Below are 18,338 nucleotides of genomic sequence, written 5' to 3' on the forward strand. Positions count from 1 at the left end.
TATTAGCTCCTCTCCCCATCATCACTTAGGCCTGTGGCAAGCATCTCTTTGAGGGGTATATTATAAGGAGAAAGAGAAAAAAGTCTGCAAATGAAGACTGAAGGAGACAGAGCTTGTAAATTCACAGAAATAGCTGTCTAGGACCCCACCTTGCAAAACTATTTGTTTGAACTGAACCTGATTCTCTGCTAATCTAATAGTTTGCCATTCACTTACATAGATTAAATGTGTTGAAGAAGTGTGAGATGACTATATCCTTCTAAATTCCCTTCCTGGTTCAAAACATTAAATTCTAAATTATATAGACATTCCTCCTCTTGTTTATTTTCTCTAGGGCCAATAGTTTTAGAAATAATATTCAACAAGGAGAAACAAAATGTTGAGAAGTTCTATATTTAATCTCAAAATACAAAATGCTCAGTTAATTAGTAGGAAATACATACAGCTTGTCCAGTTAATGGGCTGTAATCAGAATGCATTTTTTATTATTACATATAATATAAATGGGGCACAAAATATAAATTGAGTGAATTTTCATCTAATATGTAAGAAAGAGGTCTTTCTCCAATTAAAATAATGATCCTTAAAGGTTTTGAGGAGTGCTCAGCACTGCAATATCTCTATCACACCCTCCAAGGCTCAGGGTCCATTGTGGAAGAGGTGGCGGAAAGAATGTCAGAGCCAAAGGAAGGGTTAGGACTCCTTATAATGTGCTCCTCCAGTCACAAAATGGCCTGGATATCCATGACCTCACAGTGCCTGACACTACCTACACAAGACCATCCTAATAGGAGGAAAAGATGAAGACATCAAAATCAAAGAGAGACTAAGCCAGGCGTGGTGGTGCATGCCTTTAATCCCAGCACTCGGGAGGCAGAGGTAGGAGGATCGCTGTGAGTTCAAGGCCACCCTGAGACGACAGAGTGAATTCCAGGTCAGCCTGGACTAGTGTGAGACCCTACCTCGAAAAACCAGAAAGAAAAAGAGACTGATGGAGAGGGGGTGGGGATATAATGGAAAGTGGAAGTTTAAAGGGGAAAGTGGGGGTGAGAGGGAATTACCATGGGATATTGTTTACAATCACGGAAGTTGCTAATTATAAAAAATAAGAAAATAATAATAAAAAAGAATAAAAGAGATATACATTAACTAGATGTCAAGATTACAGTAATAGATATCTTTTCATATTATCTCCATTCAATAACCCCTGTTATTTTCAACTCCCTGATGATGGTATGGCATGTAAGTTACTGAGATGGGTAATGGTTTTTTAAATCAACTGATATAGGTAGCTGTTTCTGGTTCCATCATGAACAAGCTTCCAGTTTTTTACATATATTTTAACCTTTATTTGTAAATAAAAGACAAATTTTTATCATATCAAAATAAAATATGCACATTATTTATGGAGGAATCCAGAATGGATCATTCTTTAGACACAAGTACAAACACACAATTGAAGGACTTAGGGATGACTATTAACTACTAATGATATATTTAGATATGATGATGAATTTGATGAAAACAAAAGCAACATTAAAAATAAGGAAATAAAACTGGGTCTCACCTAATTTAGGAAGAGAATATTCCATTGCAAAGTATTCTTCAAAATAATCAAATACAGTTTTGGTGATGTTTGCAGCATATTCTGCTGTGTGCTTTTGCTCTGGCTGGACATAAATAGTGAGCTAGTGAAGAAAACACAATAACTTCAGTGAAAAATCATTCTTACTAAACACACACACACACACACACACACACACACAAAACAAACTGACACATGATATAATTGAAAGGAGGCCTCCTGAATCAGAGAAGCCTAATTTGAATCCTTAGTCTGTTTTTTTAAAAAAAATTTTTAATTAGTTTTCTATTCAGCAAATACAGGCAGTTTGGTACCATTATTAGGCTCATCCGTGACCTACCCCTCCCCAATGGCCCCTCCTTGTTGATGTATATGGGTCGTGCATTGTGGAGTTAGCCCACAGTTATTGGTACAATAAACGTCTCTGCATACCATGACCCAACATGCCTTAGTATGTTTTTTAGTAGCTGTGTGGTCTCACATAAATCATTCACATCTCTGAGACTCATGTAAAAGGTTTATAAAATAGCCTATCTATGATTGGTACCAAATTGTTCTAGATGGGGCTGGAGAGATGGCTTAGCAGTTAAGTCGCTTGCCTGTGAAGCCTAAGGACCCCCGTTCGAGGCTCGGTTCCCCAGGTCCCACATTAGCCAGATGCACAAGAGGGGGCACGCGTCTGGAGTTCGTTTGCAGAGGCTGGAAGCCCTGGCGCGCCCATTCTCTCTCTCTCCCTCTATCTGTCTTTTTCTCTGTGTCTGTCACTCTCAAATAAATAAATAAAAATTAAAAAAAAAGAATTAAAAAAAATTGTTCTAGATGTTAGGCTATTTCTTTTCTTTTTTGTTTTTCAAGGTAGGGTCTCACTCTAGCTCAGGCTGACCTGGAATTCACTATGCATTCTCAGGGTGGCCTCAAACTCATAGTGATCCTCCTACCTCTGCCTCCCGAGTGCTGGGATTAAAGGCGTTCACCACCACACCCAGCTTAGGCTATTTCTTAAGTAGAACGTATAATGTCTCCTTAGTATCTATGAGTCCATGTGTGTGTTCATCCCTCCATACACTCATTCATCTTTGCCTCTTCCCCTATGCATTATTCTTTAAAAAGTGAATTCATGCTGTCTTTCTCATCCAAAGCACCCTTGAATATGTGTTTCCCTGTGTGTTACAACACTCAGCCTTTTCAAATCACCCTTCTGATCTCTCAGCTATTACTATATGAAAACATGAGGTAAATGTTCATGAGGAGTGATTTTGGTGAGGTATACCAATACTCAAAGTTGTTAGGGTGTTATTTTATTTCTCTATTTACAAGTCAACTCAAGCACAGAATTTCCCCCAATTCTAATCATATCTGACTTTATAAAATATTATCAAGAGTCCTTCTAGAAATACTGTAATACAAGTAGATGAAGTCCCTGGAAGCTAGAATTTATGCACAAGAAACTCATAGTTGTTTTGTGAGGAAAAAAATGATTTTGACAATTAGAGTGTGCTAAAACCCTGTGAGAAAGTCAAATGAAATATGCATGCTAATGCCAAGATCTGATTTTAAATCCTCAAGAAAGGAAAAGGTTCAGTTATTTTATAAATTCAAGACCATCGAATGAACTGAATCAGATGATTCAAGATTAGGAAAAACAAAGAGAAGAAATGACACATACTTCTTTCCTGTCTATTCCCAGTGCACAGCTGGTTTTGATTCATTTAGGAAAACATCTTCAACTGTTCTTTTTTTTTTTTTTTTTTAGAAGTGAAGAGCCACGGAGAACACTAATAATTTATAGAACAAACTCTGAAAGAGCATCACTTAAGTGACCAGCACTGGCTGAGTCCTCTGATATCACTGGGTGACATTCTTGCCTCCTCATCTTTAACCGCAGTGACCAATCTGCCAACTCAATGACCACCTCAACATTCCTCAAGGCTTTTTCTTTTCCAGAAGCCATGGGACACATTTCCCCTTTCCCCGCCGATTCTCTTCATGAGCAATGGCATGCATTACCAAAACGGTACGTAAAGCCAAGGACCCAGTTGATGGCCAGTGCATGAAATCAAAGCCAGCATGCTCACATGACATTACCATGTTGTCAACACAAAGTCTCAGAATTTTTTTAAAAAAATTTTTGACAGCTTCATAAGTATAGACAATAAGACATGATAATTGCCACCCACCATTCTTTCCCTTTCAAATACACCCTCCATTGAATCCCTTCCCCCTTCCAATTAGTCTCTCTTCTATTTTGATATCATCATCTTTTCCATCTGTTATGAAGGTCTTAGTGTCAGGCACTGTGAGGTCATGCATATCAAGGGCATTTTGGGTCTAGAAGATTGCGTTGTAAGTAGTTGTCCCTCCTTTGGTTCTTTCCTCTGATGGCAAAGTGGCATGACAAAACTGCCTCAGACTTCCTGCCACATCATTCCCTGTCATTAAACCTTCTGCTAAGAGTGGCACCTTTTCATTCACTGCATGTTGTCTGCATGCTCTGTGCTTTCATGAACTCCATATTGGAGAGTAAAAGATGGAGAAAGAGAAGAAAAGATAAAAACGAAGCCTTTGACTGAGTGAAGTCATAAAAATACAGGCTCTTTCTGCCAATGTTTTCCTATTTCCATAGGTAGTTGGACAATTTTTTTAAAATATATTTTATTTATTTGAGAGAGAGAAAAAGGGAGAGAGAGAAAGAGAGAGAGAGAGAGAGAGAGAGAGAGAGAGAGAGAGAGAGAATGGCTGTGCCAGGGCCTCCAGCCACTGCAAACGAACTCCAGATGCATACGTCCCCTTGTGCATCTAGCTTATGTGGGTCCTGGGGAGTCAAACCAGGATTCTTTGGCTTTGCAGGCAAATGTCTTGACCACTAAGCCATCTCTCCAGCCAACAATATATATTTTTTAATTTGGCATGTGTGTGTGTGTGTGCACATACGTGTGTGTTTGTGTGTATGTGGGTATATGTATGGAAGCCAGAGGCTAACATTTTACATCCTCCTCAGTTACACTCTGCCCTATTTTTTGAGGCAGGATCTCTCTTTGGGCCTGGAGCTCACCCATTTGGCTAGACTAGCTAACCAGCAAGCTGCAGGGATCCTGCTATCTCCACCTCCTCAGGGCTGAGATTATAATTATAAGCATGTACCACGTTTGGGTTCTAGGAACACAAACTCAGGTCTTCATGCTGGCATAACAAGCATTTTACCCCAGTTTTTATTTTTTTCGGGGGGTGGGTATTTGAGGATTGAATTTAGGGCCTTTAGCATGCCAGCCAGGTTCTTTACCACTGAAAAGCAAAAGCCTTTGGTTCGCAAGAATTTTATTTGGAAAGGCTTTTAGAAATAAACACAGAAGGCCAGGAACAAAGAAAAGTACACAGCTTTTGCTACAGCAATGGAGGGCACAGAAACTGTAAAGACATTCAAAATATCCTGCCTCAGAAGACCAGATAAGAGTTTCCTCCATCAGACAGGAGAAGGAAGATTGGTGGAGCAAAACCTTGAAAGGTGTCACGTGATCCTACCCTCAGCTTCCTTATGAAGCAATAATATTTTTAGAACATATTTATTTAAAAATTAAACCTCAGTGTCATAAGGAAACTGAGAAAATATTTGAGGGAATTAAGATAATATGACTGAGTGCTATATGTCTGTATTACTTTTTAGCACAAAACCAGCATAGTAATGAAAAACTGGGGAAATCCAAAGAAAACTCTGTTGTTTAGTCAACAGTATTGTACAAACATTAATCTCTTCATTTTGATGGATGTTGATAAGTAGTTGTGTATGGTCTTAAATTACAGGGAACAAAGTATAGAATTACTTAATTTTAGCTATTCTCTGTAAATTTAAAATTTTTTTTGTTCATTTTTTATTTATTTATTTGAGAGCGACAGACACAGAGAGAAAGACAGATAGAGGGAGAGAGAGAGAATGGGCACGCCAGGGCTTCCAGCACTGCAAACGAACTCCAGACGTGTGCGCCCCCTTGTGCATCTGGCTAACGTGGGACCTGGGGAACCGAGCCTCGAACTGGGGTCCTTAGGCTTCACAGGCAAGCGCTTAACAGCTAAGCCATCTCTCCAGCCCTCTCTGTAAATTTTAAATTGTTTAAAAATATTATGTTAAACTACATCATGTACTAAAACAACAAAACTTTTTTTTTATTTAAAATTTTTTTTCTTCATTTTTATTTATTTGAGAGTGACAGAGACAGAAAGAAGCAGATAGAGAGAGAGAGAGGGAGAGAATGGGCGCGCCAGGGCTTCCAGCCACTGCAAATGAACTCCAGATGCGTGCGCCCCCTTGTGCATCTGGCTAACGTGGGTCCTGGAGAATTGAGCCTCGAACCGGGGTCCTTAGGCTTCACAGGCAAGCGCTTAACCGCTAAGCCATCTCTCCAGCCCACAAAACTTTTTTTTAATCTAATTCTTATGAATGGAAATGCAAAACTTAAGCTTAAAATTATCCCTAAATTAAACTCTATTGAAAAATGCATAGCACACATGTGCTTTGCGTGACTACTCTTTCTAATACAGATATACGAAAGAGATGAAAGTAAGCTGGCTGGCAAGCACAAGTAGGAAGGATTTATTCATGGATGTAATTCCAAGTATAAAGGATGCAGGAATTACTGACAAAACATTTTGGCAAAAAAAAAAAAAAAAAAAAAAAAAACTTCACAGTGTATATCTTTTAACAAATTATTGGAATTAATGTGGCTATAGTATATATCATGGATCCTAATTTCAACCAGACTTCTCTCCACTTAGTAAGAAAGTCGAGGAAAATTTTACTAGAGAGGAAATAATCTCCAATAAGGTAATGGCTCTTTTTTACACATATGTTATTTTCTTTAATGACAAGCCAAATGCCCCAAAGAAATTCACTTCCTGTCATTCAGGAATAGGATTGCCTTCCAGTTAGCTTTGCCTGAAATTGATTCCTTAGAGTTGTGTGCAAGGCTAAAGTTACTGCAGGTCAAATGCATATGAGAAGACATCGGAAACCTAATAACTTAAAATGATTTTAGATTTGGCTGACTTGTTTCCCCCTTATTTCCTGTTTTCTTTTAAACACTGTATAAGGTATATGCTGGAAGTTATAATTTTAAAAGCCACAAAAAATATATTAATGACTTTGGGAGAAGGCTCAGTTGATAGTGCTTGCCACACAAGCCTAAGTACCTGTTCAGATTACTAGAACCAACATAAAAACCAGACACTGTAACAATATATCTATCATCCCAGGGTCTAAGACGAGACTAGAAGCAAAGACAAGCCAATTTCTCAGATGATCATGAGCCAACTGTTGCAATCCGGGTCGCATTGCTGTTAGAAATCACCCAACCAAGAGAAGCTTCTGGGAAAAAGAGGTTTATTTTGGCTTACAGGCTCAAGGGGAAGCTCCACGATGGCAGAGGAAAACGATGGCATGAGCAGAGGGTGGACATCACCCCCTGGCCAACATAAGGTGGACCACAGCAACAGGAGGGTGTGCCAAACATTGGCAAGGGGAAACTGGCTATAAAGCCCATAAACCCGCCCCCAACAATACACTCCCTCCAGGAGGTGTTAATTCCCAAATCTCCATCAGCTGGGAACCTAGCATTCAGAACACCTATGTTTATGGGGGACACCTGAATCAAACCACCACACCAACTAACCTAGTGAACACACGACCACCAACCAATGAGAACAAGAGAGCTTGTCCCAAACAAGGAGGACTCACACCCAAATCTATCTTCTGACCTACATACCTGTTGTAGCATGCATACATCCACAGACAAAAGAAAAAGAGGAAAAGAACAAAAGCGAGAAAGAAAGGAGAAGGAAAGAGAGAGAGAAGAGAAAAAGAGGAAAGAAAGAAAGGAAAAAGAGGAAAGAAGGAAAAACTACTACAAGTGACTCATTAAATGACTCCATATTTTCAAGACTGAATCAAAATACAACTACTCTTCCAACAAAAATAAATAAATAAATAATATATATATATATATATATATATATATATATATATATATATATACACAGAATCAAAGTTCTCCTGACCTATCTTAAATCTTAGAATAGTTTTTCTCATGAGCAAGAACAATATTTTACTTATAATAGATGATTCCACTATTAATACAGGCTATGCTGTCTTATCGAGTTACAGTAGACAATAGACCCTGATGTGGTGTTGATGGATGCGAAGGATTGCTTGTCATAGGGTTGAATGTACACATGTAAGTGTGACTGGAGTATCACTGACTGGCGAATTACAGATTATACACTGATTGAATGAATGACAAGGGATTAGTGTACCAGAACAAGATTGTCAGAAATTACGTGGATAAGAATGGTCTTCATGAGATTGGCTTCATGAAATTTCTATTAGGAATGATGCACACAAGTACCTAGCTCCATTTCAATTTTTTCTTTTCTTTTCTTTTTTCTTTGAGGTAGGGACTCTCTGTAGCCCAGGCTGACCTGGAATTCACTATGTAGTCTCAAGACAGCCTCAAACTCAGAGCAATCTTCCTACCTCTGCCTCTCAAATGCTGGGATTAAAGGTGTGCGTTACTGAAAAGTGATAAAGAAAATTTAGTCCAGTTGGTATATGTTGTAGTCAGGTTTGCATTGCTGGCATAAATCACCTGACCAAGAGCAGCTTTGGGGGATAGAAAGGGTTTATTTTGGCTCACAGGCTCGAGGGGAAGCTCTACGATGGCAGGGGAAAACGATGGCATTAGCAGAGGATGGACATCACCCTCTGACCAACATAAGGTGGACAATAGCAACAGGAGAGTGTGCCAAACACTGGCAAGGGGAAACTGACCATAGTACCCTTAAGCCTGCCCCCAACAATACACTGTCTCTGGGAGGCATTAGTTCCCAAATCTCCATCAGCTGGGAACCGAGCATTCAGAATACCCAAGTTTATGGGGGATACCTGAATCAAACCACCACAGCATAGTAAACAGATGGTTCATTGCAAACACTCTGCTTTAGCTTTCAGAAGCAAAGGATAAAATGTAAAAATGAGAAGCCTACAAGACACATCAGAGCTTCCTCCTAAGGAAAATATTTTTATTTATTTGAGAGGAGAGGAGGATAGAGAACAAGCATGCCAGAGCCTCTAGCCACTGCAAAGTCCAGATACGTGCACTGCCTTGTTTGTGGATCTGGCTTTCATGGTTTCTGAAGAACTGAACCTGTGCCCTTAGCCTTCACAGAAAAGCACTTTAACCACTAAGCGATCTCTGCAGCTCCACATTAGAGCTTTGAATGACACAAGTGTCTCTGTGGAGTCAACACAGAACAGAAAGCAGAAACTAGAAGCATAGGTTCTGTGCTCAAAAGCCAGTGCCTCAAAATCAGAAATATATTGGTCACACTTTGTAAATCGTGTTTTTGGAACTCCCAACTACTATTTCAGATTGTTTTTTAACATCTTGTTTTTAGTTTATGATGGTCATATTTTCTTGAATTTCTCAGTGTGCTAATTAAAGGTTATATGTATATGACTGCTTTTTAAAAAGCTTTGTTTCAGGCGGGAGAGATGGCTTAAAGGTTAAGGCACTTGCCTGAAAAGCCAAAGGATCCAGGTTCAATTCACCAGGACCCACATAAGCCAGATGTACAGGGTGGCACATGTGTCTGGAGTTCCTGGTGTACCCATTCTCTCTCTCTCTTTCTCTCTCTCTCTCTCTCTCTCTGTCTCCCTCTTTCTCTCTCTCAAATAGATAGATAAATTTTTTTTAAAGTTTTGTTTCTTCAAGAATAGCATTTTTGCTCCCCTGTGAATTTGTTTATCTGGGAGCTTCTCTGTTCTGTTGCTTGTTTTCCTCATATACCTGCTCATCTTAATAACTCTGAGCCTGGACTGGCTTTTCTGATGTTACATTTCACTAGCTCTGAGTAGGCTGGATTTCCTGTGATTCTCTGAGAGGCAGGTATCATACTGACAGCATTTTGTGCTAGAATGTCAAGTATTAGATTTCAATTTAGAGTGACTTCATGTGGAGGTAGATGGGACTTCTGGAATTCTGCAGAAGTAAAATCACTGTGAAGCTTTAATATTCACATTAGATGCTTCAATCTTGTCTTGGGGTCGGGGGTTGTTCAGCTTTTGAAGCTTTGCAGCACGGAAAACTTGGCCAATCTTCTGCAGAAGGGTTAGGGAAGGAAAAACAGGCATTTTCTTGCTTTGGTTCCATATCTCACTTTCTTAGAATTCAGACTTCGCAGCATCTGGGAAGTTTTCAAAAGGAGTTTGACTTCTGTGGCTCTCTTATTAAACAGATGATCAAAAAATAATATATAATGACAGTATTATCTTTGTTCCCCTTTCAAATGATGAAAAACTTCACTGGTCTAAGATAGAATGTTATGCATTCAGCTTTCACAGAACTACTTCAGAAACATTTATCACTTATAGGACATTTTGGAATATTATGCCAAACTATATTTTCTATTTTTGTCACTCCAAATCCAGCCTTAAAATCCAGGCAATTAACTTATACAAGCCCTAACACTTCACCTAGGATGAATTTACAGAGTCATATTGACACTTTCAGAAGATACCTAAAAGTCTAATGTCCTCTGCTGAGTGGTTGGTTGCACGGTTCTTATTCATAGAAGTATATGAGCATTCGTGTAATTGCTTAGTCTTTCTGCTTTATCTAGACATTCTACCCCAAATAGGAACACTCACACAGAATGTAATTGTAATGGGATTTTTTAAAAGATTGATGGGAAAACATATGTGTTTGATAAAAGATAGTCATTGTGAGCTATAAAGCAACTTGCAATAACATTCCACATTTGCCATGGCATTGAAAGGTTAGAAATGAGCTTAATCACGTACTCAACTTTATATCATGCAAGAAAAGTGTTATCAATTCACTCAGTACTATCTAGAGAAACAACGTCCCTTGCTGATGCCACACAGTTGTGTTGTGAGCACATTGAAGGTCACATCAGGGCAACACATGTGGCAAAGAAAAGAAAAAAGTGGAGTGAGTCATGACGAGCATGGAAAGGTTTTGGACATCCCCTATTCACTATAATTTGGACATTAGAGACCCAGGCTTAGCATGTCTTACTACCAGCCCCTCCTACACCAAATGAAGACAGATTTTCCAAGGAGCAAGTTCAAGGGAATTAGAGACATCTGACTCTTCCCCCCTCCAGTGGCTAGTGACAGGGCAGTGATATATTTTCCGGCAGGTTTAGCAGATGGAAAAGTATGTAACCCGAGTCTCTACCACTTGGCAAAAGGAGCCTGAACAAAACACTTGCACTCGTCTTCAGTTTTCTCCTCTGTCAAGTGGGGGGGGGGGTGGTTTCTTTCCTAAAAACTAATGCTGCAAAGACTATCATAAAGTTTAAATACAAAATACATCACACAGAGGTGAATTTGCTTGCTTCATAGGTAAAAGCCAGGGCTCAAACCCAGCAAAGTAGGAGTAAGTAGGTAAACATATCTTGGGTTCTTCAAAGGAAAGATTTTGAACTAGTTTTCTTGATTTTAAAAATTATAATGGGGCTGGAGAAATGGCTTAGCAGTTAAAGTACTTGCCTGAAAAGTCAAAGGATCCCAGTTCAGTTCCACAGAACCCACATTAGCCAGATGCACAAGGGAGCACACACGTCTGAAATTTGTTTGCAGTGACTGGAGGCCCTGGCAGGACCATTCTCTCTCTCTCTCAAATAAATAAATAAAAATAAAATATTTTTGAAAAATCATTATGTTTCCTCATACTTTCAAAAATACTTTTGACACTTCATTGTCCTTTTTTTAGTGCTCAGTATTAGTTTACTATTCTTTTTTTTCCTCCTTCAACTACCCTATTGATGCTCTCCCTGTTTTTTGTTTCCTGTTTCTCAGAGATCACTTTGCAGGTTCTTATTTATTTATTTGCAAAGGGAGGGAAAGGGGGAGAGAGAAGAAATGGGTATGCCAGGGCCTCTTGTCATTGCAAACAAACTCCAAACATGTGTGCCACTTTGTACATCTGGCTTTACGTGGGTCCTGGGGAATCAAACCCAAACCATCAGGCTTTGCTGGCAAGCATCTTTAACTGCTGAGCCATCTCTCCAGCCCAGTTTACTATTCTTTTGTTGGTTTAAAATTTCTATACTTTGAAACACAACTTAAAACAATATTTTATTTTTATTTATTTGTTTATTTGACAGAGAAAGAGGGAGAGAGAAAGAGAGAGAATAGGCACACCAGGGCCTCAAGCCACTGCAAACAAACTCCAGACGCGTGTGCCCCCCTGTGCATGTGGCTAACATAGGTCCTGGGGAATCCAATCTGGGTCCTTTGGCTTTGCAGGCAAATGCCTTAACTGCTAAGGCATCCCTCCAAACCAACTTTTTTTTTCTTTTTTCACTCAGCATTTAATGTAGTTCCTCTCATTTTGAGGTGCAAGCAGAATGGTATAGTAAACATCTTAGTTCTTGCTTACTTGAAAGCTATTCATCCATGTTTCCTCCTTTCTTTGGTCTGTAGCTAGCATGCAACACATAACCCAGTGATGTAAGTAAATTGGGTGGGCCCAAAGATTTTAACATATTTAACATACCTAGCTTTGGATATACAGTGAATTTTCCCTTTCAAATAAGTCAAGGCTAAGAATATTTAGAGTCACATTTATTTCTTTTTCACCTGTATCCTTTCAATTTACATTTTCCTATGGTGTTCAATGTGCTTCAGTTGCCTGATGTATGAAAATGCAATAAGCGCAATTATCTTATTTAATACATTTTTATGATGTTTATTTATTTATTTATTTATTTAAGACAGAGAGAGAGAATGAGAGTGAGAAGGGGCATGCCAGGGCCTCTAGCAATTGCAAAGGAACTCCAGATGTATGTGTTACATTGGGCATCTGGCTTACATGGGACCTGGAGAATCAAACCTGGGTCGTTAGGCTTCACGAGCAAGCGCCTGAACTGCTAAACCATCTCTCCAGCCTGCAATTATCTTTAAAAGAAAATTAATCATATATGCACTGGTAGTAAGTTTTGAAATATAATGGGACTCACAAGTTTTCCGCTATTTGATATTCTCTGAATGTTAGTAAATTGATGTACAGCAAAACACACCAAGTAAGTACTCATGGGGACAGACTTCTGAAAAGTTGTTCGATTCCACTGGTCATCCACTGCCTCTACATTCTGTGGAAAACAAAAGATCCCCTGTCATTTATCAACAGTGCAATTGTACACAAGACAAATGATTACCCCAAGCCCTACTTGGAAGTCAGAAGTTTTTTGTCAAATTCAAAGGTAAAAGTATTTGTGGTGATGTTGAAAAAAAATACAAGAAAGTTTACTTTATCTTCAATACTGTGCAAGATTGATTGAATTATAGACTTATCAGGTTTCTCAGGGAGGAATAAAGTTCTGACTGTGATATTAACTGGAGAGGAGTTGATCATAATCCATAAACCACACAGTCCTAACCATATTTCAGAGGATACTATAATTATTTCATAAAGAATAGGCTGAAAGTCTTGCAGAGGGAAGAATCAAGCAGGTCTCAACTAGTGTGATAAATCAATCACTGCATGGGTAATGAACATTTAATTCTTTTTCCTAGCTCCTGTTGTCTACATTGGAGACCAAAGTTATGGCCACTGAAGTCAGTGACTTGGTTTCATCTGGCAGAGCAGAGGGTCCCACTGCTGGATACAACTACTAATCATATGGCTGATTGCCCGTGCAAGCTCTGTCATCCTTCTGGTCAATCACCCATCCTAACAATTCAGCCATGAATACTTGTTCAGTTCTTGCTAGCAAGTCTTGAGCAGCTCCACATCCTCATATAGCCACTATCTAGACAGGAAGCTGTAAAAGCAAATGAAGTGAAGGAGGCTGGACTGGGATTGACACATGCTTACCCAGGTGTGTATGTGCTCATAAAGGCACTGGAGTTCTAGAGGGATTAACTATTCCACAATAAAGCTTGCTAGTATTGGCTCTGGTTTTTTAATGAGCCAGAGACTCCTCCTCCTCTCAGCTTTATTATCTGAATTCAATAGAAGGTAAGCAAGTACAACTAATGTCATACAGGAGATCTCAGGTACAGATGGCAGGTCTGCCTTCTTTGTCCTTATGCTTTGACTCCCCCTCATTCATTCCATGACTCTAATAGCACCTGTACCTTTGTTCCCATCTCTTTGATTGATGTGGTAAACTTTACCTCTGTCCTTTCCTCCTCTCCTATATGAATTTGATTTCTCAGGTACCTGACACTTCACAAAAACTCACTAATAGACAGGTTCACATTGAGGCATGGGCATCTAGTGACCATTTACATATTAACCTATATGCCTTTGTGTTCTTTAGTTTATTTTTGTTTCATTGAGGAATATTTTATTATTTGCTAGGATGTTAGTGATTGTGATGGTTTGATTCTGGTGTCCCCCATAAAATTATGTGTTCTGAATGTTAGGTCCCCAGCTGGTGGCAGCTTGGGAATTGGAGCCTTCTGGAGGCAGTGTATTGTTGGAGGCAGGCTCATGGGTGTTACAGCCAGCTTCCTCTTTCCAGTGTTTGGCACACTCTCCTGCTGCTGTCGTCCACCTGATGTTGGCTAGGAGGTGATGTTCATCCTTTGCTCATGCCATCATTTTCCCTCACCATCATGGAGCTTCCCCTGAAATCTGTAAGGCAAAATTAACCCTTTCCTCCCACAAGCTGCTTTGGTTCAGTGCTTTCTGCCTGCGACACAAAGTTGACTGTGACAGTGATATTTCAGGTAATGAATCTGAAAGATAGGAGGTATAATTTCAGTTTAGGTGTCCTTCTGAAACTGGGTAGATGACAACCATACCTAAGGATGAGCCTGACTCCTTTGCAATTTACGTACATCAAGTATTGTAAACCTCAAATTTGAGGAAATAGCATTTAGTTTACTATGTTACTTATTAGGGAGACAAAGAGCAAAGAGTCCTATGTTAATTAACAACTATACAAGTAGAAAATATTACAGCCTATTATTTATTCAACACTTGAAAACCCTGTGGGTATGGTACATTCTGAAGTTGGCTTCTGAAGCTCGGTATTTATGTAATGACTTTTAAAAGTATTTTATTTAGGTATTTATTTATTTGAGAGACAGAGAGAGAATGGGCACACCAGGGTCTCCCGCCACTGCAAATGAACTCCAGATGCATGTGCCACCTTGTACATCTGGCTTACATGGGTACTGGGGAATTGAACCTGGGTCCTTAGACTGTGCAGGCAACAGCCTTAACCACTAAGCAATCCCTCCAGCCCCTGTAATGATTTTTTAAACTAGTATTATCTAGTTAAAAAAAAACTGGATTTCTATTGAACTGAAAAGTCTAAGTGGTGAGTAGACCCTAGAAATTGTTGTTACTGATTTTTCATGACCAGTGAGCTATGTTGGTGAAGCAAAGGCCCAGACAATCTATGTCTGTTATATTCTTTTTTGCTTAAATATTGCAAAGTGAATTTACTGTTGGACTATGATATCATAGGCTGACAACTTCAAGGATTCAAGGAAAAGAAAAAATGACTTCTCAGATGTATTCACATTTTCTAAATCAATATTTAGCACATATTTAGCTTTCAAACAGTGGGTTCTCTTCTGTAAATCTGACAATTCATCTGGTAATGTAAACAGATGACCTGAATAAACAAAACAAGGTAAGAATACTCACCTGTATTGGCATATTTGAAAGGGCATAATAGTCTTTGGGGTGAATGATGGATATCGTGTAAGTTGCTTTTTTGTTGGGCTCATCAAAACAAGGAAAGGACTTTCTGGCATCTGTAGGCTCGTGGTCAGTGGCCGCTATGCTCCTTCAGAACAAACACATACACATAATGTCTGCGATCTCTTCTGACAGCCCCTGTGTTCCCACGCCTACTGAGAGAATAAACTATGTAATTATAATTCTTACATCACATGAGGCTCTGTCTAGAAGACTGCCAGTCTCTTGGAACTTTCAGAGTAAAGACTAAATCAAAATCCTGACACAGACTACTTCTGATAGCATATGCAAATATTTAAATCTGTTGATACTGTGACTAAAAATCTGTTAGATGAGGAAAAGTAAATCCAATTATGATTAAATGACTCTCTCCATCCAAAGCCGCTGAGAAGAACCAGATAAACATACGCCCGAACTCAAAGGCCTGTTTTCACTGTTCTGCCAGCAGTGAGCAGGTGTGTTCCATCATAGAGCAGAGGAATAGCTTCCAGCTTCCCTATTCCTGTCCCCAGCGACATGTTCTTCCTTGTTTATGTTACACTGACAGAACCCCAGTTCATTTCCATGTGAAAACAATGCTAGTTGATACCTAATTTTAATAGCCATGGATGTAGTTCAGTGGGAGACCACACACTTGGCATATGCAAAGTCCTGGGTTCAATCTCCAGCATTATTTCTTTTTAATTAAAAAGCTCACACTTGAAAGACAGCTGCAGTCTTTTATGGTTTTTACTAAGCATGCGCTTATATTTATCGAAGTGTTAAAGTTTGACATTTATGGAATTTCACAGTGAAACCTATTTTCCAAAGTTTTTATGTGTAAGTACATTACAATAAGCAAATTGGGTTGTATATTTGCTCATTGGAAAGATCAGTAAAGTAAAACTACAAAAGTAAGGACATAATGATTTATCTCCTTAATAATTTGTAGAAGAGAAACATTTGTCCATCAGGATTCTAAAAGACTAAGGGAGGCATATTATAAAGGGAACTCGGCTAAAGAGCCAGACTTGTGTCTCACTCCTGCAACCCCAGCACTAGGATATATACATGCACACATTTGCAGACATTATTCACACTTGTGTCTCCCTCTTGCAACCCCAAGCACGAGGGTAAATGCATGTACACATTTGCAGATATTATGCTATAAAACAACAAAAACTTTCCAACGTATAACATAAGGTCGCTAGTCTCTCATGAGGTCATAGACGTACACACAGATAAGCTTAGGAGGATGACTGAGGGAAACTGATGAGCAACTTAAGGTATTCTGAAGGGAGCTCTTGGAATTGATGCTATAGTAATTTGTAGGATGACAAAGAGCCAGACAAAGGAGTCTGAAGGGAAACTTGATCTAGCAGAGAGCACAGCAAGTAACAAATCCCTCTGGTGAAAAAGGACTTCATGTAGTGCTAAAGCACAGTGCATCAGGGAATTTGAGGTAAGGCAAGCTTGGTGAATCAAGGATCTGGTTGAACTATTTGTTTTACATGTTAATTTATCTAACAATGAATATGCCATAGGCCAATATCCATCTATAAAAAAATTCACATTTAAATATTTTTCTTAACTATTTCTAGATATGAAAAATGCTAAGCAAGTTGTACCCAGTGGTATAGTATTATCATACTGCTATAATGCAACCAACTACTTTCTGATTGGATTTAAGGCTTCCTCCAGAGGAAGGAATCCATGTGTGGTACTGTAAAGCTGGTCAAAAGACCGGGGCCACAGAGGTCATCAGTCTAATGAGAAATATATTGCTGTGATTTTGCTAAGTGGATATGATGTGCCTGCCACACTGCCTTGTAAATATTTATGTTTAGGCCTATAGATTAGTGCTGCTTTAAACTTTGATCAGAGAAGCTTTTATTTTCTCTCAATTGAAGAAAAAAAAGTCTGTGCTATAGAGACTCATAACTGGTCAAAGTGCTGCGAAAAAGTGACTGTTGCATACCCAGCCCTAAATGAGACATCTATATCACCCCTTCAAAAATTCAGGGAACATGGGGTTGGAAAGAGGGTAGGAGCTGGAGGAAGGGGTGGAGTGTTGTGGGATGCAGTTTTCCTGGCATGGCAAAGCCATTGTTCTCATGAGCTCACAGCAGGTGCACACTCACCTGCCCAGTGTTGGGCCATCAACATTAGCAGTCCATCATGGTTGGGAGAGAGTCTCATTAGGTCATATCTTTCCCTGAAGAGCTATTGACAGTTAATGGTTACAGAAGGAGAGAGTGACATTTTCTTCAGTGTACAGTCACTAGTACTATGTCCATGCTTCTGCAAATAACCCTAATTAAACTTATTGGGTCACTAAAAACACCACAAATGACATGAAAGTAGAAGGGAGACATGAAAGAAGAGGAAGAGACCAGTGGGAGAGGAACAAGAGAGGATAGTGGGGGTAAATATGATCAAATATGAAAATGTCATAAGGAAATTATTATGTATAATTATTGTATGCTAATAAGAGACTAAAACTTACTTGTTAAAATTTTGGGCCAGGGCTGGAAGGATGACTCAGCAGTTTAGGCACTTGCCTGCAGAGCCTAATGACTTGAGTTAAATTCCCCAGTACCCACATAAAGTCAGGTGCACAAAGTGGTCCATTTGCAGTGGCTGGAGGCCCTGGCGCAACCATTCTCTTTGTCTGTCTCTCTTCTATCTCTCTGCTTACAAATAAATAAGTAAAATTATTGAAATTTTTTGTCCAGGAAGTCAATTTATAGACAAATAAAATCAGTAAAGTGAATTTATAGAGAGTGTTGACTAAAGGAGGGAAAGTTATCAGGTGATAGAAAAATTCTATGTCCTCCTAGGGCTGTGGGCAGCAAAGAGGGGTGCATTTGTCAAAGTTCATTGAGTTGTGTTCATTAGATTTGTGCATTTCAATTTATATAAACTTAATTTAAATTTAACTGCAACTATTGAACTCTAGTCAGTAGGTTTGTATTTTTATAATGGTGTGTGCTAGCCATTGCAAAGCAACCTTCTCTGGGAGTTTTTTAGGCTTGTCAAATGAA

The 18,338-nt window shown here is 39.1% G+C and overlaps 1 protein-coding gene across 1 annotated transcript in view; it reads right to left on the reverse strand.

Annotated features, from left to right (window-relative positions):
• LOC101613156 (glutamyl aminopeptidase) overlaps positions 1 to 18,338 on the reverse strand; it is an 85,668-nt gene that overhangs the window by 57,125 nt on the left and 10,205 nt on the right. Inside the window, exons 2-4 of the mRNA XM_045144028.1 lie at positions 15,262 to 15,403; positions 12,617 to 12,748; positions 1,568 to 1,688 (exon numbers count right to left, since the gene is read on the reverse strand). Of these exons, the coding sequence (XP_044999963.1) occupies positions 1,568 to 1,688; positions 12,617 to 12,748; positions 15,262 to 15,403 (395 nt within the window). The remainder of the gene's footprint in view (positions 1 to 1,567; positions 1,689 to 12,616; positions 12,749 to 15,261; positions 15,404 to 18,338) is intronic.

The sequence above is a fragment of the Jaculus jaculus genome, chromosome 2 (genome assembly GCF_020740685.1).
Source record: "Jaculus jaculus isolate mJacJac1 chromosome 2, mJacJac1.mat.Y.cur, whole genome shotgun sequence".
Taxonomy (NCBI): domain Eukaryota; kingdom Metazoa; phylum Chordata; class Mammalia; order Rodentia; family Dipodidae; genus Jaculus; species Jaculus jaculus.